This window comes from Eupeodes corollae, chromosome 3 (genome assembly GCF_945859685.1).
Source record: "Eupeodes corollae chromosome 3, idEupCoro1.1, whole genome shotgun sequence".
NCBI lineage: Eukaryota > Metazoa > Arthropoda > Insecta > Diptera > Syrphidae > Eupeodes > Eupeodes corollae.
The window spans coordinates 46,451,508-46,475,883 of NC_079149.1; the positions used below are offsets into that span (position 1 = coordinate 46,451,508).

Here is a 24,376-nt window from a genome sequence, read left to right on the forward strand (position 1 = left end):
ACAGTAATAGTTAAGTGTTGTAAGTCATTAGGCCTAGGTTCTCAGCGAGCTGAAGCGCCATCAAATTGTCTGTCCATTCCAAAAACGTAAATTCTTGTTTACATACCCGTTCCAACAGAAATGAGCCTTGTCACTCAAGATGAATTGAACATAGAAGTGTTCTAGTAGTTCGGTGAAGAGAATGCATAGTGATATGTTGAATTAGAAATCAAATACACTTCATTTGTATGAAACTTAGTTTGACAGTGATCCTGACCAAATGTTTTATACTTTTGAAAGCACCCGAGAACATCATCTTTTATCACTAATAAAAGCTCCTATTAGTTCGACTTAAATTGTGATTGAATGTTTTTAAAATCATACATAAAAAAGGAGACTCTGGGCCGACTACAGAGGCATCAGTCCCCTTAACATTGCATATAAGATCCTCTCTCAGGTACTATGTGAACGTCTGAAGCCATTCGTCAACAACCTGATAGGACCTTATCAATGTCGCTTCAGACCAGGAAAGTCCACTATCGACCAAATATTCAGACTACGGCAAATCTTGGAAAAAACCCAATTCTCTCTCGAGCATCTAAGATCACCATCCTATAAGGCACTCATCATCCTGGTTCTCATTTATGGCGCTGAGGCCTGGAACCTTTCAAAGAAAGATGACAGCGTCTTAGGAGGCTACGAGAGAAAAATTTGTGGGGTGATTTTTGGTCCCGAAGCATAGATGGAGAATGAAGGAAAAGATATAACAGAATTAAAGTCCAACGGCTTAGATAGCTAGGTCATGTAGAGCGAATGGACATCAACGCTCCAGCCCGGAAGGTCTTCGAATCCAATCCTGAGGGACAGCGCAGTAGAGGAAGATCGCGACTCAGGTGGGTGAAGACCTCAACCAACTTCGCGTGCGAAACTGGAGACAGCTAGCTAGAGACCGAGCTGGCTAAAGACGCATGTTGGTGGAGGCCCAGAATTGCCCGGACTGTAGCGCCACCTTTAGTAAGTAAGTTTTTAAAATCAATCAAAACGTGGAACACTATTAGGGCACGATCTACATAGACACGCACAAGAACAAAACAATATTAAAGTACGAATTGTTATCGGGTATTGGAATCTTTAACTGCATTTACTCTGACCCTCAAGTTTTTCAGTGCAAAACTGATTACGGTCTCACTTATAAGGAACGTATAAGTTATTTAAGCACGGTTCAATGTCGAAATGTTGTTGAAACCTCCATTTAGCTCTCAATCAGTAAATTTTAAACTTTACAATCATTTTTCGTTGGACAATAATTAAAATTTGAATAAAACACATTGAATAAATAATCATGTCAATATTACTTCATTTTTTATTTAAACAAAATAAACGGGCATTTAAGTTAGAGATAATAATCTACGTTTAGATAAATTTATAATTTATTGAAAGAAAAAAAATCTTAACTCATTAAAAACAAAAATAAGCATCAGGTATTCGAATTTGTGTTTTAGTTCAGTTTGTTTTTACTTCATTGAAAATCAATTCTTAAATATTTTCCTGCAAATTTAATAATTTAAATAAAATCAAAAGAAAATAAAAATCACTTTTTTGTGTAATGCTAAGAATTGCTTCTGTTTTTCTATTCATTCGTTTTTTTTTGGATGATAAGCTACAAGCAATTAATTCTTATTTATTTCTGTTATAATTACCAATTAACATTTACTTACTTTAATCATTTTTAAGTAACTTATAGAATTATTATTCTCACTAAACTTGTACGAGAATTTTTAATTAAACATTGAAAATAATTATTTAAGAAAAAAATGCATATTGATATAAGTTTACTGAATTAATAATTAATTACATGAAATTAATATTTAATACAAACAAAAATAATATTATTACATTATAACTTAAATACATATTAATTATTTTAAATTTAATTTAAGTGAACGAGAGAATAGCAGTTTGATTGTATAATTATTATTATTATTACGAAAATTGAACACACGTGTTACGAAAAAAAAGAAAAATGTATTATCCTAAATATATGGGCTATTTTATTAATTTTTTGTTTCTATTTTGTATATCAGTCTGGCGGTAATTAAATGTATGGTTTTCAGAACTTAAGGCTATGTCAGTTGTTTCTATTGTTAGCATTTTAAAGGGGGGGATTTGTTGGTTAATTCTGGTCTATTACAATACATGGTATGTAGGTAGGTAAATAGGTAGGTAGGTATATGTTTGTATAATTTATATCACAACATTTTAGATAGTTTTTAACTTAAACATAGGTAATTTTGTATTCTTCAATTTTTCTCTCTGCTTTTCGGTTCACACTCACAAAAGAAAAAAATAAGTTCCAAAAAATTATATTATTTCAAACTAAGCCTAATAAATAATAAGTAACTATAAACAAGGAATTAACATTAACAAAACATAAATATAACTTTCCTCTAAGAACAATTTACTTAAACTTAGTTGTAGAAAGCTTGTTAGAGCGGTTCTTGATGAAAGTATTCATGATCGAGACATTCAAGGGCAGATGGACGACTTTTGTGATCAAAGCATAACATTTTCTGAAAGTAAAATAATAGAATTTAAATAACTGATGATTATAAGAAAAACAAAAATTACTTACACTTAACAGGTCGTTTGAATATTCACAGATAGTAGGACAAAGGTCACTAGGTTGTTTAGGAGGTTTGGGTAAAAAGTTGTCCCGAGATAAAGAAATTTCTCTGGGCCACTGTTGAGCACTAGGTCTTCCCGTTAATCTATTAAAATGCAAATAAACATAATTATAGCTTAATAACATCGATTGTTTGCGTAATTTTTACTCACTCGAATATTTGTTCTAATTGATTGCCCTCTGATGTCCCTGGGAAAAGTGGTTTTCTTGTGAACATCTCAGCTATAATACAAGCTGCACTCCAAATATCTACTGTACTATTATATGATTGCCCTAAAAGTACTTCTGGGGCACGATACCATAAAGTTACAACAACGGATGTTAATTTCATTTCGAAATCATATGATTTGGCTAAACCAAAGTCGGCAATTTTTAAGTGGCCTTGTGATGAGATTAGTAAATTTTGTGGTTTCAGATCACGATGGATTATTCTGTGTGAGTGTAGAAAATCCACGCCTGTTAGTAGTTCACGTGATAAACGCTAAAAAAAGAGAAAAATAAAGAACACATTTTAGTAACCTTTTCTAAAAACAAATGTATTAATTTAACTTACTTGAATTGTTATAGGTGGCATTCCAGATTTTGGTAAACGTTCTATCAAATCGGATAGATCTTGTTCCAAATGCTCGAATACTAGGAAAAGGACGAGTTGTCCACCTCTTTCTAGTAACTGACATACCTCTAGGAGTCTGAAATAAAGATGAATATTTATGTTAATAATCCATTATTTTTTTCGGTTATGGAAAACCCAATCGCACAAACACACTATTTTCTTATTTCAATATTACATGCAAAAGAAAGGTTTTTCAATAAGAGGTTTAATTTGTTGCAGTCAGTTTTAAATCGCAATTTCGAAAGAAAATTTTCCTGAACAGAATCTTTCTCAGAGAGATCACAATTAATCAAGGTATGGGAAAGATAAGGTCTATGCCAATTATTCACAATCTGTTCAAAACCATAACGATGGAAACTATGAGTGACGTCTTAACCACCAGTGTTACTTTGAAGTTACGTGTTTATAAAAAACCAACTTTGTGTTTTGGCTAACCCCATTTCTTTTCCGTATCAGAGCATGAATGCGATGGAAAGCAAAAAATTAGCCTTTTTTCAAAGTGACGTAGTCTTTTTTTACGATTTGAACTTAAACAGTCTTATTTGAAAAGCGTTATAATAGTAATAAAAACTCTCCACAGCCAGTCAGCATAACATTTTCTCAACAAATTTGAAAAAAAGCTTTTAACTTGCTGTATAATAAATAAATAGACAACATTTTTGGAGCAATATCAAGAAACCCTTAAAATATAGCCTAATTCATAAGGGCCGTTCGCGTACCCTTCTAAAACAGTCCAATTTTACAACAAAAAATACGAAATTTAACCAAATCCTGTTCGCGTACTCGCGCCCTTGAGAGATTTGGGCTGATTTGTGAAATTTGTCAAATTTGATAGAAATTCAAATAAATTAAATAAATTGCTCACTTTTGCTGTCAATTATAAAATTTAAAGATACATTTTCAAAGAACAGCAACAAGACAGTATTATTGTGTGAAAAATTTGTTGTTTTCCCGTTCGCTTACTTTATTGTAGTTTTTTTTTTTGTGAGAGAATTTTACCCCCACTCTTGAAAATGTCACTTAAGACGTAAGACAAAACTTTATAATGAAATAAACGTTTTCAGAAGAAAAACCTTTATTGCTGTTTAACTTTCAAAATGGAATTATAAATAAATGACTGTTTACTTTATAACTACATATTATTATCAAGACCCGTAGAGAAGCTTTATTTAAATATCATTTTACATACTTGCATTTTATTTATTTATTTATAATTAGTATGTAGATTATCTATGCGCATTTAAACCTCTATATGATATGATATTTTAAATAAAATTATATAAACTGTCATAGACCTTCACTTTGTCATTCGTAGCGCCATCTATCTCTTTATATAGAACTTTGTGCAAAATAAAATTTCAGCAAACAACAAAATATTGTCACTCATTTATTACATACCACTCAAAAACCATACACTATTAAATAACCCAACACATATTAAATATGTACTGTGTTTAAGTATATGTGAATATACTTCCCAAAGCCCAACACCATTAAACGATCTTCCAATACCCATACCAATATACGAAATAAATACACTTTCCATTCCAGTTTCTCTTTCACAAATGCTCTCCTCGTTCTCATTATCCAACACACATGCAAAAACGAACGCACTCACACACAAAATTGTAGCTCTCTTAAAATTTGCATCACTCTCTTTGAAAGCAATCTGGTTAACAGCTGACGAGTGCACATACATCTAAACATAAACAGCTCCATCTATTTTCAGCATTCGTCAGATGGTATTTTGCAAAATAATTTTTTTGTGTATTTCTCTTTCGCATCTATTTTCTTTATGTCCCCCAACTTCTTTACACACACAATCAAACTAACGAAGCATCTGTTCGATCAAAACACACAACTACCTACATAACGGCCTATCTACTGTACCTATACTTTATCTGTCAATTCGCAATTATTTCTTTTTGCATTTTGCCACTTCCCCAACTTGTTTCTTTTTCGTTTTTTGTTGTTGTCTTCTGTACACATTTACCTTTTCGTTTTGAACACTTTCAATAATTCAACATTCACATTTCACACACAATACGATAGAAGATATATGACGCCGACGACGCGACAGAACGTCAACGGTACTCGGCAGCGGCACTGTCGCCAACATCTCTTGCTTTTTATTGCCAAAATTCTATTTTTGATTTAATTTCTCTTTATACCCACAATTCTTTCGCCTACTAAACAAAATGTATGAAGGTGCATGCATAACCAATTAATAACCATAATGTTCCTTTTATACACAATTAAATAATCTCTTTCGTAATAATAATTACAATATACATACTTAATTAAAAATAAACAATAAAATCATACTCACTTAACGACATTGGGATGTTTTGATGAGTCCAATTGTTTGAGTAAGGCGATCTCTCGCACCGTTGACGATGGCACCCCGTCTTCTGTTAGAGCTACACGGACCTTCTTTAGGGCAACAATGTTTCCGGGGTTATTACGATCACGGGCTCTGTAGACTGTCCCGTAAGCACCTTGAATGATATTAAAACAAAAGACAATATTATTATGAGAAAAAAAAGAAAGCACTTGATTTGATCATAATAAGCAAAGAATAAAAGACGGAGAGGGAGACCGAGACACATAGAAGAAGAAGACAAGGAAGGAAAAATAAACCACACCAACAGAATAGTAAAGAGGTCATTGCCGCCATCCATCTCTTGGGAGCTCTCTCTGTTGTTATCCCCCTGGTAGCAAAACAAAGCAACACCACATATCCAGCGCAATTGTTGGTAAGTAATAAGAATAACTAAGTACATGTACACCTATTTCTTCATAGTTCTATGTCTACTCTTGTTTTTGGTTACCTACACCTGCTAGTGCTATACTCGGATTGATATGATGCAGAAACAGATCGGATGGGATTGGGTCGAAGCGGACCAGACGCGAGACAGCACAGGTGGTGCTTCTCTCTGATTGTACCCATAGTAAAGCTATAGACTCATCATCTGACTGAATTAGCTTTAGTTTTTTACGGTGATGTTTCTCATTAATCATGGCTGTGAAGTTTTAAGTTTTTATTTGATCATAATTTATGACAGACATATTTTCAGATAATCATAATAATAAGCAGATAGATTTTATTATTAAATAATAAAAGTTCAACGTTTTTCCGACGGGAAACCCACAAAACGATCGTCGGGAGCCCGATCGCATCGGATCGGAACGGATCCAAACAAACACTTTTCGTTGATAAACAAATCGATCATTACCAACAATTTGAGAGTGCTACCCGGACACCATTCATGAGCTCCCGAATTCTTTTATTTTTTTTATTTTTGTTGTTGTGTTTTGTTTGGACAACAGCAGATTGTTTAAATTCCAATATATACTAATTGTGAAGGTCAGGGAAGACGAGAAGGAATATAAATAATTGGGAGTGTTAAAGCATTGGTTTTGCATATTATAAACTTATTTATATCAACCACCAACAAATTTTAAATGCAATCAAAATAAAATTTAGTGTTTACCTACTAGTTAGGTTACTAAACCATTATTTGTTTGGATGGAAAGTCGTGATTTAGTACACTATTTATCAATTAGTTAACTGTAATCTGTAATTTTAAACGAAACCTATTTGAGTAGGTTTTCGACTAAATTTTAAATATCATAAATTTAAATAAGGTTCGTATGGTAAAGAAAGATACCAAGACCTTTAAAGTACAGAAGAGAATTTATGTTAAGGTAGGTCAAAGCTTTCTCCGCCAGAGAGAACATTCACTATGGAAGTAGATGTAGTTTTGTCTCGTTGTTGTTTTTCTTTTTTTTTTATACAAATTTTATGTAATACTAAATTATTTATTATTAATAATAACTGAAATGGGTCATTAAACTGCAGACGTACTATTGATTTAAATTAAAGTAAAGTAAAGGGATTTTGTTTTAGACGTGATATAATTGAATGAATAATACAGTTTTGTAAAAGAATCTGATGAGCTATCATGTCATTTCTTTAACATCGTCCTTGAAAGAATAAAGAATAGTGCAGAGTTCCCATGTCAACACTGGATGCACTGTCTTTCAAAAGTCTGTCCAATTGATAGTACGAGTATGTGCTGATGACAGAAGAACTATTGAATCGTGTTACTTATTAAAATGTGGTTAGTAGTTAATGAGGGCAAAACAAAGTACAAGAAAGGACCTACAACACCATCGTGTATGTCAACATCGAAAGAATTAGCTTCGAGGTTGTTAACGACTTTCGTATAGCTATGATCCGCTATGAATGCAGAAAACAACACTAGCGCTGAGATCAAACGAAGTTTTTCTTTTGCTTACCACTGTTTCTTTGGGCAAAGAAAACAACCACTATATACGACCCCTAACACCCCCGTCCACCTATGAAGTGCAGATGCTAGACTATGATAAAAGAGGATAAAAGCACTTTGGTCGAGAAAAGATCTTTAAATGATATACGGTTTTGTATGCATAGAAGGTGAGTGGAGGAAAAGATAAAACAGCGAGCTTTAAGGGCTGCACGGCGACCGACGTAGGGTTAGCCAGATGGATAAAAGCCTAATGCCTGAGATGGCTGGATCATGTAAATAGCATGGAAAACAATTCTACGGTTCGGAAAGTGTTTGAATCCACACCCACAGGAAAGCGCAAAAGACGAAGTTTTTTCATTATGTTTTAAGAATGATTTCGGGAAAGTGGTTGGCTTGGCTCGAGTACATTCTAGCCCCAGAGATCCAATTTTCTAACCATTTTTTGTAGCATAATCTAGCGATATTAAAACGCACGATTTTGGAATTCACGCCACAGAATCATCTGGGCGATTATGTCGACGTACATGGCGATGTGTCAAGAAAAACATTATATAGGGAATTTTTGATTATTATGAAATAGCAAACCAAACTGAGCATAAATAAAGTGACAGCTGACAAAAAGAATAACTCCGAAAAATGTATTTTCAGGTTGACAACCAGACGTTAAAAAAACCCATTGGCTGCGTTCAATCTCAGACAGATAGGGTATCCGGATACCTTTTTGTTAGTGTTTTACGTGTAAAATAACAGCTGATCGAAAACAGCTGAGATGTCAAAAAAGGAATCCAAGGGTATACAAGAATTTATGGGGTATGTAGGTATCTAACAGAACTGATTCAACACATGGTTAAATTTCAAGAAACTTGAAAATTGATTTCAGCATAACACAACATGAATCCATTCTGCTCTTCTTGGAGGAGAGCAAAAAGGAAAAGGACCAATTCCGAGACCCAAAAGCCCGGCGAAAAAGTTCTTAAAGAAAACGGGTCAATTTTTGATGAGAAGGAATTAGAAATAAAATTAAAAATATTATTTATTAAATTGTTACGCACCTATCAATTCATCATCGTCCGACGAATCAGTTGAATTATTAATTAAATGTTTTATCTTACAACAATTTTGACTTCGAAACTTAAATGTTTCTCTGGTTTTTGTGAACGTTGTTTTTATATTTTGACAGATCTTAATACAGCTATCCAACTCGTTCAACAAGGTATCCAAAAATCCATCTATCCAAGATACCCTATCCAACACAAGATTGAAAGCACCTATTGTGTTTTATCGGTCAGTTCTCTGACAAAAGCTTAATATAGAGGTCTGTTCTTTTTTGAACAATTGTTGCCTGTTGTTTTTATGTCAAAAAGAATCGTTCAGTTATTGTTACGAATGGTTGGAATTTGTTAGAATGATTAAGGAACGACATCAATTGTTAGAAATTGTTGGTCTCAAAACAAAAATGATTTTATAACTTTAAATCGCAAATAAAGAGATCATGAACAGCCTTCAAAGTTTCCAATGAAAGGTTGAATTTTTTAAGAGAAATTAATGGATGTTTATTGCATTGTAAGGTGAAAGGTATGCCATAAGCATCGTCACAGGATCTCGTGACAAATTGTGGTCAACTCTTCAAGAAATAACACGGTCAGGAAACTCTTCTTATAAAATTGAAATGGTTTCCTTCTTTGTTTACCACTTTGTTGAAAATAATCGTCGTCCACATCAATATCTTTCAGGCCCAATCATACCACCAGACAAATGGAGTGGCTTTTCAACAATGATTCGTGGATTTTCAAGCACCAGAAAACTGCTTATTAACGTTACCACTGTGATGAAAATGCATTTCACCACCGAACATAACCTTACGATTAAAATTCAGATTATTTTGAAGCATTAAAAAGACAACTCATTATCATCAAAAATATACATGCAATAACCATAAATAGATAAAATCAATGCAAAGTTGGTTACTATTGACCTGGAAGTAATATAAATTTAGCCAGTTTATATTACTTAGATCTCACGAGATTTATGTATGTATGTATACTCTGAATCATAAACAGTGTTTCCAGTCGAAATTTACGGAGTAGAATTTGTATAATTAGATTTGTTAAGACTTCCATATTTCATAATACAAAGAAGAAGAAAATATGTAAATGCAAAGGTAATTTGATTTCTAAGTAAGAAAGAATGATGAAATATTTGTATAACTCTCATGTTGTCAAATAAAATGGTCTCGCAATGACGTTTCTGGATATATTATAATAAAAATTGTAGTTCCACACCAAATTTTAAACAAATTTGGGACAATTGTTTAAACGAACAGAGCGGTCAAAATTATAATATCTGAAAGCCGTTTGTATTTAGCCTAAAGCTGAAATGATGTAATTAAGTTCAGAATGCATGTTAGACAGTTTATGGTAAGAACAAGCTCATTAAAGATAGGATCAGCTCTACGTACGTAAAGTAGTCATTTAAAACAATTTTAATTTTTAAGCAATACAAACATTTAAATGCCAAATTATGACTTCTTTCTAGATTATAATCAAAAATATTTTTACCTTGGCCTTACCTTAGTTAATAAGTTAATAATACAATCAGTTCGAATAAATTAAGTTATCAATTATTATCATTGAAATATTTTTGATTGTAGATTATTGTGGAATAAGAAGGAATCAGAATAAAAGAAAAGGTTTGTTCTTGTGTTTGTGGACTTTGGTGCAGTATGCATGTTGTTTTTGAATGACTTTTAATTTAATGCGTTATTTTTGTTGTTAAGAAACCAGACATTTGATTTAACTTTGATTTATCAAGATGAAACGTCAAATCACTTGGGCTAGATTGGTTCTTCAAATTGTTAATAAATCCAAGCTGCAATGCATACAATTTTTGATTATTTTGAAATACTTAGAACCTCTTCCAAAAAAAACTGATAACAATTTTGTTACTCACCAAGATCCACACCTTAAAGTTATTTACGGAAAGGGAATACGAAAAATGTTTTTTTCAGATCTTTTTTCGAACTCTTTTTTTATTAATGAGCTTCGGCTCACCTTGATTGTTTTTAATTTAAGCCTTTTTGATATAACTCTGAGAAATTTTAATTATTTACTAAATTTAAAGAACTAAGTGCGATTGCAGGTCTAAATAAATATCAGTTTCGTTAAACTTATACAAACTACTGAGCCAAGATTTACAAAAATCTCGATTTCAAAAGAAGGAAATGGTTCTGGTTTTATTGTTGAGTTACAATTATAAATAGAATATGTATAGAAATAATATTATGCGAACCAGAGCTTATTTAAAAAGTTTTAAGAATTTAACATTTTAGTATAACTATATGAAATTTAGCCCATATAATAGAGTCGAAAAAAATTCGGACTTTATATCAGCATTGAAAGTACCATCATTAAGTCCAAAATTAAATATTGAGGATAGAAATTATGGAAAAACTTCAACAATTATACATTTTTGAAGCCTTTGCTATGCCAGTCAATAATTGAACGTTAACAATCACTGATTAATTCGAGGTCTTGACAAATTCTGACATTAAAAAGTGCTTCTTATATTTGGAATAAAAACTGCATGATATTCGTTTTGTTTAATTAAATCCAGTGGAATATTTTTGCAACTTCTATACAACAAAAATAAAAGAAAACACTTCTAGGAACACAAATGCAATTTTCTTCATTTCTTTGAATTTCAAATTAATCCCAAAAAAAAAGAAAAGAAATTTTAACAATAGGTCATTAAAATAAAGCTAAATCAATAAAATATTAAGACGAATAATTCGATATGTTTAATCAAGTGTGAATTAAAAATTTTAATAAAAAAATATATCTTAATACAATGATTTCAAATTAAGTTATTTTAATTGCAAAAATTGGCAGTCAAACAAATAATATTGAAATGCTATTTTTAAATGCCATGCAATAATTTTGCATGACTCTGTAAATTCTCAATTAAAAAAGTTCAAAAACATTTAAGTCCCAATTACTAACTTAGGCGAAAGAAATATCGGAGTTGAATATGAAAGTCCAGTCAAATTGTTCAATATAAGTAATTGTCAACCGACCCTAGCTTGGACAAATCACATGAACACATTAGAAAGTCAATTTTAAACGAACGCTTTGCTCCCCGCAGCACTTTACCGCCCGTACTTTTAAAAGCCATAAGTTACTTATGGTGGTCAAATCTTCTATAATTTTGAAACTGAATACGAAAGTATAATAAAACTTGGCTTAGCTTAGATATTGGCGGGGGTCGGCGTTTTTATGTTGAAAGCGATTCCCAGTTTTTGAACTTTAATTTCATTTTTGAACGAAGTTATTGATTTATTTAATGAAATAACATATTTGAAGCTTAATAGAAGACAGGTTTTTGGAGTAAATGTGCTAATGGCGTTTTTGTTTGAAAACTTTTTTAAAGATATTTTTAGGATACTGCCCAAACGAATTAAGTAAGTTATTGGATCAGCAGCCTAGAGAGTTTTACTCAAGCTTTGGACGGATATAAGTTTGTAAATTATAACCACATAAGAAAGTGACCAATTTTTTTTTTAATTCCTCGCGGTTTCGTATTTCCAATTGTACAATGCTGCTAAGGAGGTCAGAATCTAATGATCTTATTATATGTTGCAGTTCCACATTCGAACAGGGGAATACGAGTCTACAATAAATAGGAAAAGTGAATGTCAGCGAGACATATAATTGGATAAGAAGGTGTAGTTGAGGAAGAGATTCGTGACAAATCGTAGCCATGGGGGCAAAACAATTCTTCCAATGTTGAACGTTTCGAAACAAAATTTCTAATCCAACCATGTAAAAGAGCTTTCTTTCTTCAATATATTTTTTAAGCTGATTTTTAATCATGACCTTGGAAAGAAGGGACGCTAGTATGATCGGTTGATATTTTGAGGTTAATATTGAGTTGAACAAATAACACTGATTTCCGAACGAACCCAGAATATTTAAAAAAGCTTACGCATGGTTTGTAATAACATGGAGGAATGGCAAGGACATTATTTGGAACAGTAGATTAGCTTTTTCGGTTTTCCACAGTTGAGCTGGCTCTAAAACACGGAAAGCATCAGCATACCTCTTTTTCCTTGATAGACTCTTTGTAGCTCGAATCGAACAATAACTTAGCATTCGGTCTAATCCTTTTGACCCTATTCAGGATAAAAGTTTTCATTCCCAAAAAAATTATACGATATCAATACCGGGGAAGAATAGTGATCAGTTAAAGATATTGAAAAAATGATACAGTATTGCCTAATGGTTCTCTTAGAAGCTGTTCAGAAGTGAGTAATAAGTCATCTATAAATAATAAAATAAAAATACTACAGTGCTAAAGATCGGAAAGTTTTTTAGAAGGACTAAGAGGGTTAAAAAATGTAAATTCCAATTTGCAACTTTAACAAATTAGCTCGTTGCACTAAGCTTATATTTTCCATTCACATGAAAGAATATGTTAAAATCTACATTTACTTGCATAATACATAATCTAGACTTATTACTCTAAAATTGAATGAGTTTAGCCTAAAGTTCTTTTCACTCAGTCAATATTATATGTTACTGTTAGAAGTTCATTGTCATATTAAAAGCCTTAAGATATAATTTCACAATTATAGCTTAATGGAAAATGTAATGTATGTACTTTGTAGGCCTAGAGTTCAATAGGTATATGATGCAATAACAAGTATATGTCGAATATAAAAAAAATACCCTATACCAAAATCAATGCAACAATTTGTATAGAAAGATACAACTTGTCTTTCCTTTATCAATTCTAGTTTTACAAATGTTGAAATTAAACTAGAGACTCTGTGTCTGCGGGAGTGGTGAACAATTATGAAATTATGAATCGAACTTAAAGAACCGGTTTTTTTTTTTATAAAATTGTAGGTCTTCTTCACAAGAAAAGTTGCGAATTTTTGCCCAGATAAATAAGGTGTCTATGAGAGAGATTTTATATAAAAGTAGAATACTTGTAATATTGATAAAAATGTTGTGTATACAGAAAATGTAGATGACCGACTTTTTTCAGTATGCTTAAAATTTTAATTTGTTTTAATTTCAACAAAAGTTAAATTCATTTTTATCTGCGTCATGTCAGCTCAGAATGACTTTTATTTTCGGTAGTTTATGAGTCAAGTTTATTTATGAGTCATCAATAGCTTTTAATGAAACTCACAAACAACCTGTTGATGTAAATACGTTGCACAACTATTTCACAATATGGTTATTCTTCAATTTAATATATTATTTTACTTTATATTTATTTATTATTTATATTAAGTATTTTCTAAGGAAACATGTACTTCTAGCCCATTGTTAATTGGGAAACCATCAATGTTTTAAATTGATACAAATTTAGTGTTTTAATTTATTTTATTTCAAGGGTTGCAATTTAAATTTTACTTCTATTTATTATACCTAAGTTGTATTCTCTAACGTCTAACGTATCATAGGCAATAATAAATGAGAGCCTTGCACCAAAAGGGAGACAAGTCCAAACTTAACATTTTATCGAAAATCAAAATAAAAAAAAAACTGTTACAAAAATATATTATTGGAGGAATTTATTTAAGTGATGGTATTATTCAATTTACAATTTAACAAATTTTGTTAAATAATGTTTAATGATACAAAGTAAGCAATATTAGAATTTATAGGGATTTTTGAAAGTCTGAATGTGTCCCTAAAGTCAAGAAATAGCGTCCCTTTTGATATGAGTTCCTCAATTGTGAATGGCAGAATGCAGTCTTTCAAAATCTTAAATTAAATGTAACTTTGTAATTGCATTCATCTTAAGACTGGGACCCACAATTTTGCAACCAAAATTCATTTAACAAAATTACAATAATTGACTGCTATCAATAATAATTGGCTTTGATCATCCTTAGCCACATATGACAACATTTTGGAAGTGAAATATCTAAATCCAATTTTCAGCAGATGGTCATGTTGCACTTTGTCAAATTAAAATAAGGCCGAATTGTTTTGAGAAAGAAAGGATAGGATGAGACCAACACTGATAACGTCCCACCCGTCTGTCGATTTGTCTTGCTTAAAAAGTTTGTACGTTTTCTTTTGTTAAAAAAGTTGTCAGTTGAATTATTCTAAATTAGTTTTATTTAAAAATCTATTTTTGTTAACGAGATTCTTAGTCGAAAACTCAAGATATAGAGAACCGGACAAAAAAATTTCAATTTTTTGTAGATTTTCAATTTTGGATTTTTACTGAATGTCGAAAGCAATATTTTTTTGCGATAAAATTAGTTTGAAGCCAATATCAAATATCTTTTCAATAATAAAAAATAATTATTGAAAAGAAATTTGAGTCAAAAGTAAATTTTACCAAGTTTTAGTAATGTTTTTTTTTCAGGTTTTTGTATTGTGTAAAAAAACAATATTCGATTTTTCTCAAAATTTTATTAAATGTTAAAATCAATATTTTTTATAAGATAAAATAAATTTTGAAGCCAATATATCAAATTTTTGGGAAGATATTTCAGTCGAAAATCAATCAAATTTTTGAAAAGATATTTAATCGAAAATCAATTTTTACCAACTTTTAATAATTTTTAGTAATATTTTACTGAATGTCAAAAACGTTTTTTTTTGTTGCACACAATTATTTCGGAGATAAAATCTTCTCTTGTTCGTAAAATATTCGAGGTATTATTTTTTTCTTTTGAAAAACCACCCACTTAATTTTTTTGAAAGACCTTTCTCCATTTTTCTGCATTATTATCTGTATACCAACATTTATTTGAAGTCCATATCTCTACTCCTTCTTGAGCAATGGACGACAAAACAAACTTCCCGAACGTACAGACACACGCACGCACACAAATCTTTTATTTAGACTGTAGGGACTTTGAAACGTCGAGAAATGACAAAATTTTAAATTCGACAAATCGGACCGATTAAAATAACTTCCTATGGGAAGTTAAAACCTCTATGCCTTTAAAAAACAATCCTTAGTAGGGTTGTTTGTCCTAAAAGAACTGAATCAATAAGATTAAGCTATAAGTCGTGATTTTTAACCAACAAAACACTTACATTATGTCTGACTTAAAAGATTTGGGAAATAATACCGAGCACCCAACAGCTATCTTCAAACAAATTAAGTACAAGTGCACTTAAGCAAAGTAGGCCATTTTGAAAATCATATTGATATCGATCATATGATTTTGCAAAAGGTTGAAAGTACTTTGAAAAACCGTTTAGAAGGTAATTAAACAAAATATGTATTTAAAGTGGGTAATTCATTTATTATATGTACTAATATTTTCAAATGACCGAGTTTCAAGAGATTTTGAGTTTATAATTCAAAAAACTATGTCTTTGTTCAAGAATGTGTTTGATGATGATGAGCTCGTTACATAATGCAGTTAAGAGGATTTTTTGTGTGGAGTATGTTAATGTGTGGAAGATGTGTATGAGATGAGGAGGCTTATAAGTTTTCAGGCGCTTGTGTTCTTTATTGAATGTTTTTTTTTTTAGGGTTTAAATTCTCAAACAACAACTTGATTGTGCTACCACATGGCTGGTATAAAATACGTTACAGATGCCAAACGAACATAAGATAAATTTATTTGTGCTACTTAGACTTGGTTCTAACATCACTAAGGACCGTACCTTAACCAAAAAGCTAATGGAGCCGATGGACTAAGCACCATGCCACTGCAGCTTGTTGATTGAGGTCCTCCAAATGAAAGGTTTATGATTATCAATTTCAGTGACAGACTAGTTTTTATATTACCTCGCAAAAGTTTTTTTTTGTTGTTGTAAATTCAGGTTCTTTTTGTGTTTTCTCCTGTTAAACTAGATGTAAGCCAATATTTCATTAATAACGGACTATCCATTTTGCGATTTCAAAAGTATAGGGTTGGAATTCGTCATCTGTCAAACTAAGTTATTGAACCAATTTTTTTTTGTTAGTTAAAAGTCTTACATTTACGAAAGTGAATCGCTTAACTATCGCAGAACGCATACAAATTGTTAAAATATACAACAAAAATGGAGATTATGGTTTACATAATCGTCCAACTACGCAATTAATTGGCAAAATTAGGAAGAAATTTGAAGAGACTGGATTGGTTATTGGACCCATGTGTCGATTCTTCTTCGTTCTCAGGAATCAGGACTGTCTTAGGGCACATTATGGTGTATTTTGCATTTGGATCTACACCTACATCCATATAAACCCCAGTCCACACAAGAACTGAAGACAGCTGACCATTCACAACGTCGGTCTTAGATACGTCGAATGGATGCTTGAACAACAGGCAGTGGACGGACATTTTAAAAATAAAATTTTCTATAGCGACGAAGCACATTTTTCATTAGGTGGGTACATATGTTAATAACGAAAATGTTGGTATTTCGGGTTCTGAGAATCTTCAAGTAATTGAAGAGAGGCACTGCTTGGTCCATAGGGGTGATATGACTTTACTTCTTCGAAAACGACGATGGAACGACTGTCACGGGCGATTCGGAGCATTATGGTCATATGACAACAGACTTTTCTTTTGCCTGCTATTGAAGAACGAGACTTGGAGAATATGTGGTTTCATCAAGGCGATGGCACTTGCCACAAAACTCGAGCGAATATGGTTTTATTGCAAGAGACATTTCCTTTGCCACCAAAATCATTCGATTTAACACCAGTTGACTTTTTTTTTTGTGGGACTACATAAAAGACCTTTAATTTTTGAGCACTTAAAAACCAACACTCGTCAAGTTATGTCTGAGATGCCAAAAAGTAGTCAAAATTACCTCAAAAGAATCGATGCAATTGGGGAGGTGGTGATTTGAATGATGTAGTGTTTCACACATAATGTCAACGTACAAAGAAGAAATATCATGAAAAAAATGTGTTTTATTTACTTTCACTTTTAAAATCGCGAATTGGATAACCCTGTACATATTCGAAAGACTCGCCTTTATAATCAAATTTGGGGGTGTCTTAATTCATGATAGGGAAAGATAGAGCGTGGCAAGGCGTTCCACACTCGCGTAGTACGGCTAAAAAATGAATTCCCAAAGTTAAATGAAACGGCCAAAGTTGAGCTCAAGGTAAACTGATGGACATTCTTAGAAACGCGGGTATTACGGTTAAATTGTTTAAGGGGAATAATGAAACTGACTATTTCACTAGAGCATAGTGAAAACAAAAACCTAGACATCTTGCAGTATTTTTGGCAACATCGCGTATGTGATCGCTTCACAAAAGGTGGTTGCTGATGCACATTTCGAGGATATCGAGATTTTTTGTTTCGTTGATGCAAGTGCCACTCATAGATAGTGTCAAAGAGGGTTTATCTTGATTTAATGATACAAGACAGCATTACGTTTTCAAGCATTAAATTCCACACGATTATTTATTCCCTATTGTATAATGCTGTGTAGGTCGGAATTTAATGAGCTTATCATATTTTGTCGTTGCAGTTGCACATTCGACCGAAGAGGAGGGTTGTGAGTCTGGAAACGAATATAAAAAAAGCTAAGAGTGCTATCGTCAGCGAAACAATGTATTGGATTAGAAGTAGCAGACAGAAGATCATTTATAAAAATGAAGAAGAGGGTTGGAGACAAAACGGAGGCTGGGGTACACCAGCATTTATTTTACCAGTTTCAGACTTGAATCCGTCCAAAACAACTTGTATTGAACTGTTCGAAAGAAACTTGCTAATCCAACGAAGAAGAGATTCGTCGATACCGAAAGCACGCATTTTCGATAAGAAAGATATATGCCAGACTTTATTCAAATGCCTTTGAAACATCAAGTGAAATAATCTTACTTTCTCCAAAATAATGTAAAGATTTGTTCCACCGTTCGGTGAGATGAACCATGAGATAACCAGTGGACCTATTGATACGAAAGCCGTATTGCCGGTCCTGAAAAAGCTTCCATTCCTCAAGATATTTCTTAAGCTGGTCATTAATCAGCGTTTCCATGACCTTGGAAAGAAGGGACGTAAGTGCATTCGGTCGGTAATTAGAGGGTTAGGAAGATTCGCCTTTTTTGGGAATAGGCTGGACAAATGCGGTTTTCATCCACTCGGAACGAGACCTTAGAAGTAGGACAGATGAAAAAGCTTACGCAGTGGTTTTGCCAGCGTTGAAGAATATCTCTTCAGAACAATAGCGGGGATACCATCCGGACCAGCGGCTTTATGTATGTTAAGATCTTTTGAACTCTCGCTACGAGCGCGAAAAAAGATTGGCCCCAAGAGCTAACAAATGGAGGCCAACGAGCGTATGACCGACGAAGAGAAAGAATTCCTCATGCTTTTTATAAGAGTTAGTTAAATACTAATACCAGTATTTATAAAAAAAAAACATATTTTAAATTAAATTATTTCAGACCCCGTGTTTAGGAAAACTACACAACAGAATACAAATATTCTGGACAAAAATGGAACGGTAGGCAACTGCCTTTAGATTGAGTTTGATCAATTTTATAAATTTTTTGAGAGACACAATCTGCTTATAGAAAACTAATCCGGCTTTCGTCCTGGACATTCATGTGAAACATCATTAAACTGGCTGATTATAACTTTCAAACAGCTTGTTCATGATGGAGATAACATAGTTGCGTTATTTTTAGATTTTTTTCAAAGAGCGTTCGAAACAATCGATAGAATGATATTAGTTGAAAAATTGGAGAAATATAGTGTACATGGTATTGAAATTGAGTGGTTCCAAACATATTTAACAAATAGATTGCATTGTACTGAATGTTCTGATGTTTGTTTCTAAATAAATAATTTGGGTGGCGCAACAGTCCGTTTGAGAACTAAGGCCTAGTGACTGACAACTTTCAACCATTCCTGTGTGCGAGTACTGTTGTCAGGGATGGAAGGGACCTACAGTTTTAAGCCGAAACCGAACGGCAAAATTTGAATAAGCACTTTTCATGACAAGAATTACTGTTGGAGAATTCATCAATTCCTCGCAAGAGGCAGTACCCGTGAAAAAAACTTAAGATAGCGTAGTCAGGGATCGAACCCAAGACCTCTCGCATGACAGTCCAACGCACTTTTTATTTTTTTTTATTTTTATTTTTTATTAATTCATTCTTAAACCTATCTTAAAGCTAGACAAAAATTCATAAAAGTAGCCTAATTATCCATAACTTACAACTAACTTAATGGTCCCATACGGACTCTCTAAGTTAAACTATGACACTAACTACTAATGCCTTTCGGTCCTAAGATCTATTTTACTTCAATTTAAATTTTATTTATTTTGTATTTATTAGAAAATTATTAGAAAAAAATAATATCAAGGTCCTTTTTTATTTTTACTTAAAAACTACTTAAAATAAGGTCCTTAATATAAAACTTAAAGCTAACTTAAACTACCTATTCTACCTATAAACTACTTAAAACTAAAACAACCACAGCAGCAAATCTAACATTTTTTGTTTTTAACCATCATGCCACGGGTACTAAGTTTGTTTTTAAAATGAAATATAATATGAAGCCAAAGTATCTTAAATCTTACAATATGTACAAGATACCCAGCCTTATTCTTTGAGAAATAATTGTTACTTTAGATTCAAAATGTATAAACTCCAGAACACAAAATATGATATTTCATAAAGGTTTAACAATGTTTAATGAACTTCCAAGTAACATCAAAATTGAAACTGTAACTTTATAATGTATATATGTAAACAGGCAATATATTTCAGGCAATATATTTAAATTATTAATTCTTAAAAATGAGTTATGTAATTGTAAATACTAAATAAATGTATACTTCTACTACTACTGCTGTTAAAATTCTTATTCCATGGTGTAGTTTTCCGAAACACAGGAGCTGAAATAACTAATTTAAACTATGTTTTCTTTATAAATACAGGTCTAATTGTTTAAATTTTAATTACTAAAATTAGACGCTTTTATAGCCAGAAACACACAAATTTGTGAGAAAAAAGTGTACTGCCACCCCTAAAAAGAGGGACTATTAAAATTTCTAGAAAGGTATAAATATAAGCTTAAAGTTTTTTTTACACTGACTAGTTAAAGGCTTAAACAGCCGGTAGACATTACCACTTGTGTGCTAAGGCATAGGTACCTGTATCTAAAGTATATTTAGACACCATGAATGTTTCCAAATGTCGAATGACCCAATTTTTTAAAAGTGATTATGTATGTATACACATTTTTTTTTTAAATTCTATTAACACAAATGTTTGGGATTTGCAAAAATAAAACTGTTACGATTGAACAAAAATAGAACCTTCATAACTTTATAAATAATTATCATAGATAACTAAATGTTTAAAAAACAAATTGATTGCAGGTTAAACAGCTGTAGAAATTTTCTATAAATATTGCAGACATCTCTTAATTTTTAAAAACACTTAAAACCAATCAACCTGCTAATATTTTGCCAACAAAAAGTAACTATTAACTAATTTATTTAAAAACTCTCAACATAAACAAAAACAAAAAACTAAGATCTGCACCTTTAGATAAATAAATTCTTCCGACATTGCGGCGCTTAACAAAACAAAACAAAAAACTGACAAAACTGATAACAAAATCGGTGACACAAAAAACAAACTAAAAAGAAGTGATATGGTACTCGACTCTTACTCTTTTCTGCAAGTCCCTTATACATAGGCATATACAATATGTATTTATTTATTTATGTATGCATATGTAGGTACATATATGTATAAAATAAAATAATATTAAAATTTATTCATATGTGCACCACCACCACACTCAACACCCCCACAAAACAAAATAAAAATAAATAAGTCCACAAATTGAAGAGAATTCCCTCAACTCTGTTTCTGTTGCATAAATAACAAAACAAAAATTCAATAAAATTCTCAAAGAGAAAAATTATTAAGCTATCGCTATGATGAATTTTTATTTTATTCACCCATAGAAGCTGCAAAGTAAAAGACAAGTAGGTAGTTATTGTTAATAAAACAAAAACGAAAAAAAAATAAAGAAATTGTTTATCATCATTTGTGTGCGTGTCTTGTTTTATTTTCATTTCCTTTATTTTGTTGGTGGTATTGTTGTTGTTTTGTATTCCTTTCCTTATATTCAAAAGAGCAAGTGAACGTTTGAAAAACGCAAAAATGACGTTTGTTTTGTGCCTGCAATTCCGTTTTATAGCGTTGTTGGTCAGGCTTGATACTACTCGACTTGACTTGGTAGGTAAATGTAGAGGTACCCCCAGAACTTGACTATGTTAACGTTGCTTGCGTTTGCGTCGCGTCTCGTTGCGAATCGCAAATCTGTGACGTGACGTGAGATGGAAACTTAATCACTGTTTTACATCGTAACATTTTTGTCTGTCTTTTGTTTAAACAAAATGCCGCAAATACCTATAACTTAGCTACGTAATGAATGAAAGAGAAAAGCCGGTAGATAAGGTAACAATTTCGTCAGCAAGTGTATATTAGTTTTTGTTGTTGTTTTTTGTTGGTGCTGAAGTTTTTATTGAGGTTAATTTCTCATTGAAGAGAGCGATATTTTATATACCTTCTTTTTTTTGATATACCTAATATAATATTTAATTATTTGTTTGTAGTTGATCTCTGATGTGTGAAATTGAAGTCAGAGATAACCGGCATTCTAACGTTTTGTAACTATACATGAAATTTCTACATATTTTGGCTTTTTGTTGGGTTGAATACAAATATTTTAAGGAGATATGTGACTATCCAAGTTATTTTTAGAATAAAAATGATATGGAAGGTTTGCAGAGAGGACATGTTAAAGAAATAATAAAACCATAAGATTTTGTAAGAAAATTTACCTGTTCCTATAATATTTAACTCCTCATAATTTGACAAGGCCCTCATTTGCAGAGCTGGTGAAATTTGATTTGATGATGACATTTTTCTTATAGAAAAACCGTAAAACACACACCGCTGGCCACGGGCCACCCAGCTGCTTCTTTTTCTGTTGATTAGCTTAGGCTACACACGACGACGCACGGACGCACTCGCTTCCTCCACCCTCAAGACGCCTCAATCTCACCGAAGATCGATCACACTATGCACACCAAACAAGCAACAACAACAATAAACATCGGCTAGCCAATAATATATTATTTTTGTGGGATGAACTTTTGGATTTGGATTTTGTGGAATTAGATCTTAGATCTAACAGAAACAGAAACAGCGGCTGCGGGAGCGGTAGCACTAAGCACTGAGCACCAAGCACCAAACACAAGCACACAGCCAACAACTATTTTATTCACGAAATATTAAATTTTTGAGACAAAAATGACACAGTAAGTGATTATTGGCAAGCGAACAATAGATACGGTGCGTCGCGTCGCCGACTGGGCGATTGATGAAAATTTCACAAAATAGAATTAAAATAAAAACGACAACGAGCGATAAAACGACGGCAATGAGAGAGCAAAGAAAAAAACACTTAAATTCAACAAAAACCCAGCGTCGAAAGGCACAAGCTCACAAACGAATCTTGACTTTTTGTCGGCAAAGATCATTTGCAGTTATTCAATCGTTCAGATTAAGAATTCGGATCGAGATCAAAATCAAATCGAGATCTCACGATGTCGAGAGGTAGGTACACCGTTCACTGTACACCGTAAACCGAATACCATACACAAGGAATATAGAAGAAATTTAAGCAAAAGAACAAACAAATAAAAATGCACAATCAATCATGGAAGAGAGAAAACTTTCCCGGAAGTGTACACTGTACAGAATTGAGCTCTGAGCAGCGAAAATAAAAATCGGATATAACGACAACGGACGACGACGGGATTACGGACTCTACCAAAACCGTACCGAACCGAACCGAACAGCAACAGACGTCGTCGTAGACCGGTAGTTAGACAGACGAAGCGTTCAGCAGTAGCAGTAGTAGCAGACACCAGTAGAAGCATAAGCAAAATCAAAAAACCAAAAACCGATCTGTGCGGTGCGGAGCGTCAGCGTCACTTTCTTTCACAACACAACACAACAAAAACAAAAAAAAAACCAACGAACAATTTTTTGACAATAGCAAGAGACTAATCATATGAGGGACGTCGCTCGTCGCTATCGTCGTCGTCGTCCATATACTATTATATATACCTTCTATTTACGCGTGTATATAAAGCGTATATACTCATATGTGATGTACATAGGTACGTACATATATGTAATATAGGAATGAATATTAATTGCGAGAGATGGCGAAGCACTTGTGATTTTGCCGTATCGTTGTTGCTATTTTAAATTAAATAAAACAAAATATTTTAACAAAAAATATTGCACAGAAAATATATAAATACAAAAAAGAAATACTTCTTTATTTGCTTTTTGCTTCTTTATTCGGTTGGTTTTTTGGGTAATTTGGTCTTAACACGTTTTCACATAGGTATTAGGTAGGTTTGTAGGTACACTTTTTATTAAATATTTTGCGCTGCTAGGTATAATATAATCGTAATCGTTTTCTTTCCTATCTTGAACCGGGTTTTAGGTACTCTTATTTACTTTTGATTAACGGATTTGTTTAATGGAGATTTGTTTTTTTGATATAACTCGGTGTGTGCAAATATAATTTGGAGAAAATCGTTTTTAGGAATTGGAAATTTTAATGAAATTATTCGGACTCGCAGCTCTATTATCTACAGAACACAACATGCAGGTTGGATCTTTTTTCCACTCAACAAAATTTTTTAATTCAGCACTCCTCAGTCCTCACTCATGCTTCGATTCTTTGGTTCATACTTATGCAAATACAGAACATATTGATGTTGACTGGAATTTGGAAATATGGAATATAAAGACGAATGTGTTGATCGT

General features: G+C 32.3%; 1 protein-coding gene across 2 annotated transcripts; it reads right to left on the bottom strand.

The window, feature by feature from the left end:
• Positions 1-1,486: 1,486 nt before the first annotated feature.
• LOC129952173 (cyclin-dependent kinase 6) lies at positions 1,487-24,267 on the bottom strand. 2 transcript variants are annotated; one of them, XM_056064631.1, is made up of 7 exons: positions 23,876-24,267; positions 22,369-23,797; positions 5,605-5,773; positions 3,216-3,351; positions 2,815-3,143; positions 2,612-2,747; positions 1,487-2,549 (listed from the first exon to the last, which is right to left on the bottom strand). In XM_056064631.1, the coding sequence occupies exons 2-7, from the start codon at positions 22,448-22,450 to the stop codon at positions 2,466-2,468; spliced, it is 936 nt and encodes a 311-aa protein (XP_055920606.1). In that variant the 5' UTR covers positions 22,451-23,797; positions 23,876-24,267; the 3' UTR covers positions 1,487-2,465. The 2 variants fall into 2 exon arrangements, with proteins under 2 accessions (XP_055920606.1, XP_055920605.1); XM_056064630.1 differs by having other exon boundaries at positions 22,369-24,267.
• Between the last annotated feature and the right edge of the window lie 109 nt (positions 24,268-24,376).

Coding starts and splice junctions, on each gene's coding strand:
- LOC129952173 (XM_056064631.1), bottom strand. CDS start 22,450: ATGTCATCATCAAATCAAATTTCACCAGCTCTGCAAATGAGGGCCTTG. Junction 5,774..22,368: donor GTTAAATATTATAGGAACAG/GTAAATTTTCTT, acceptor ATATCATTCAAG/GTGCTTACGGGACAGTCTAC. Junction 3,352..5,604: donor AAACATCCCAATGTCGTTAA/GTGAGTATGATT, acceptor TCTTTATTTCAG/ACTCCTAGAGGTATGTCAGT.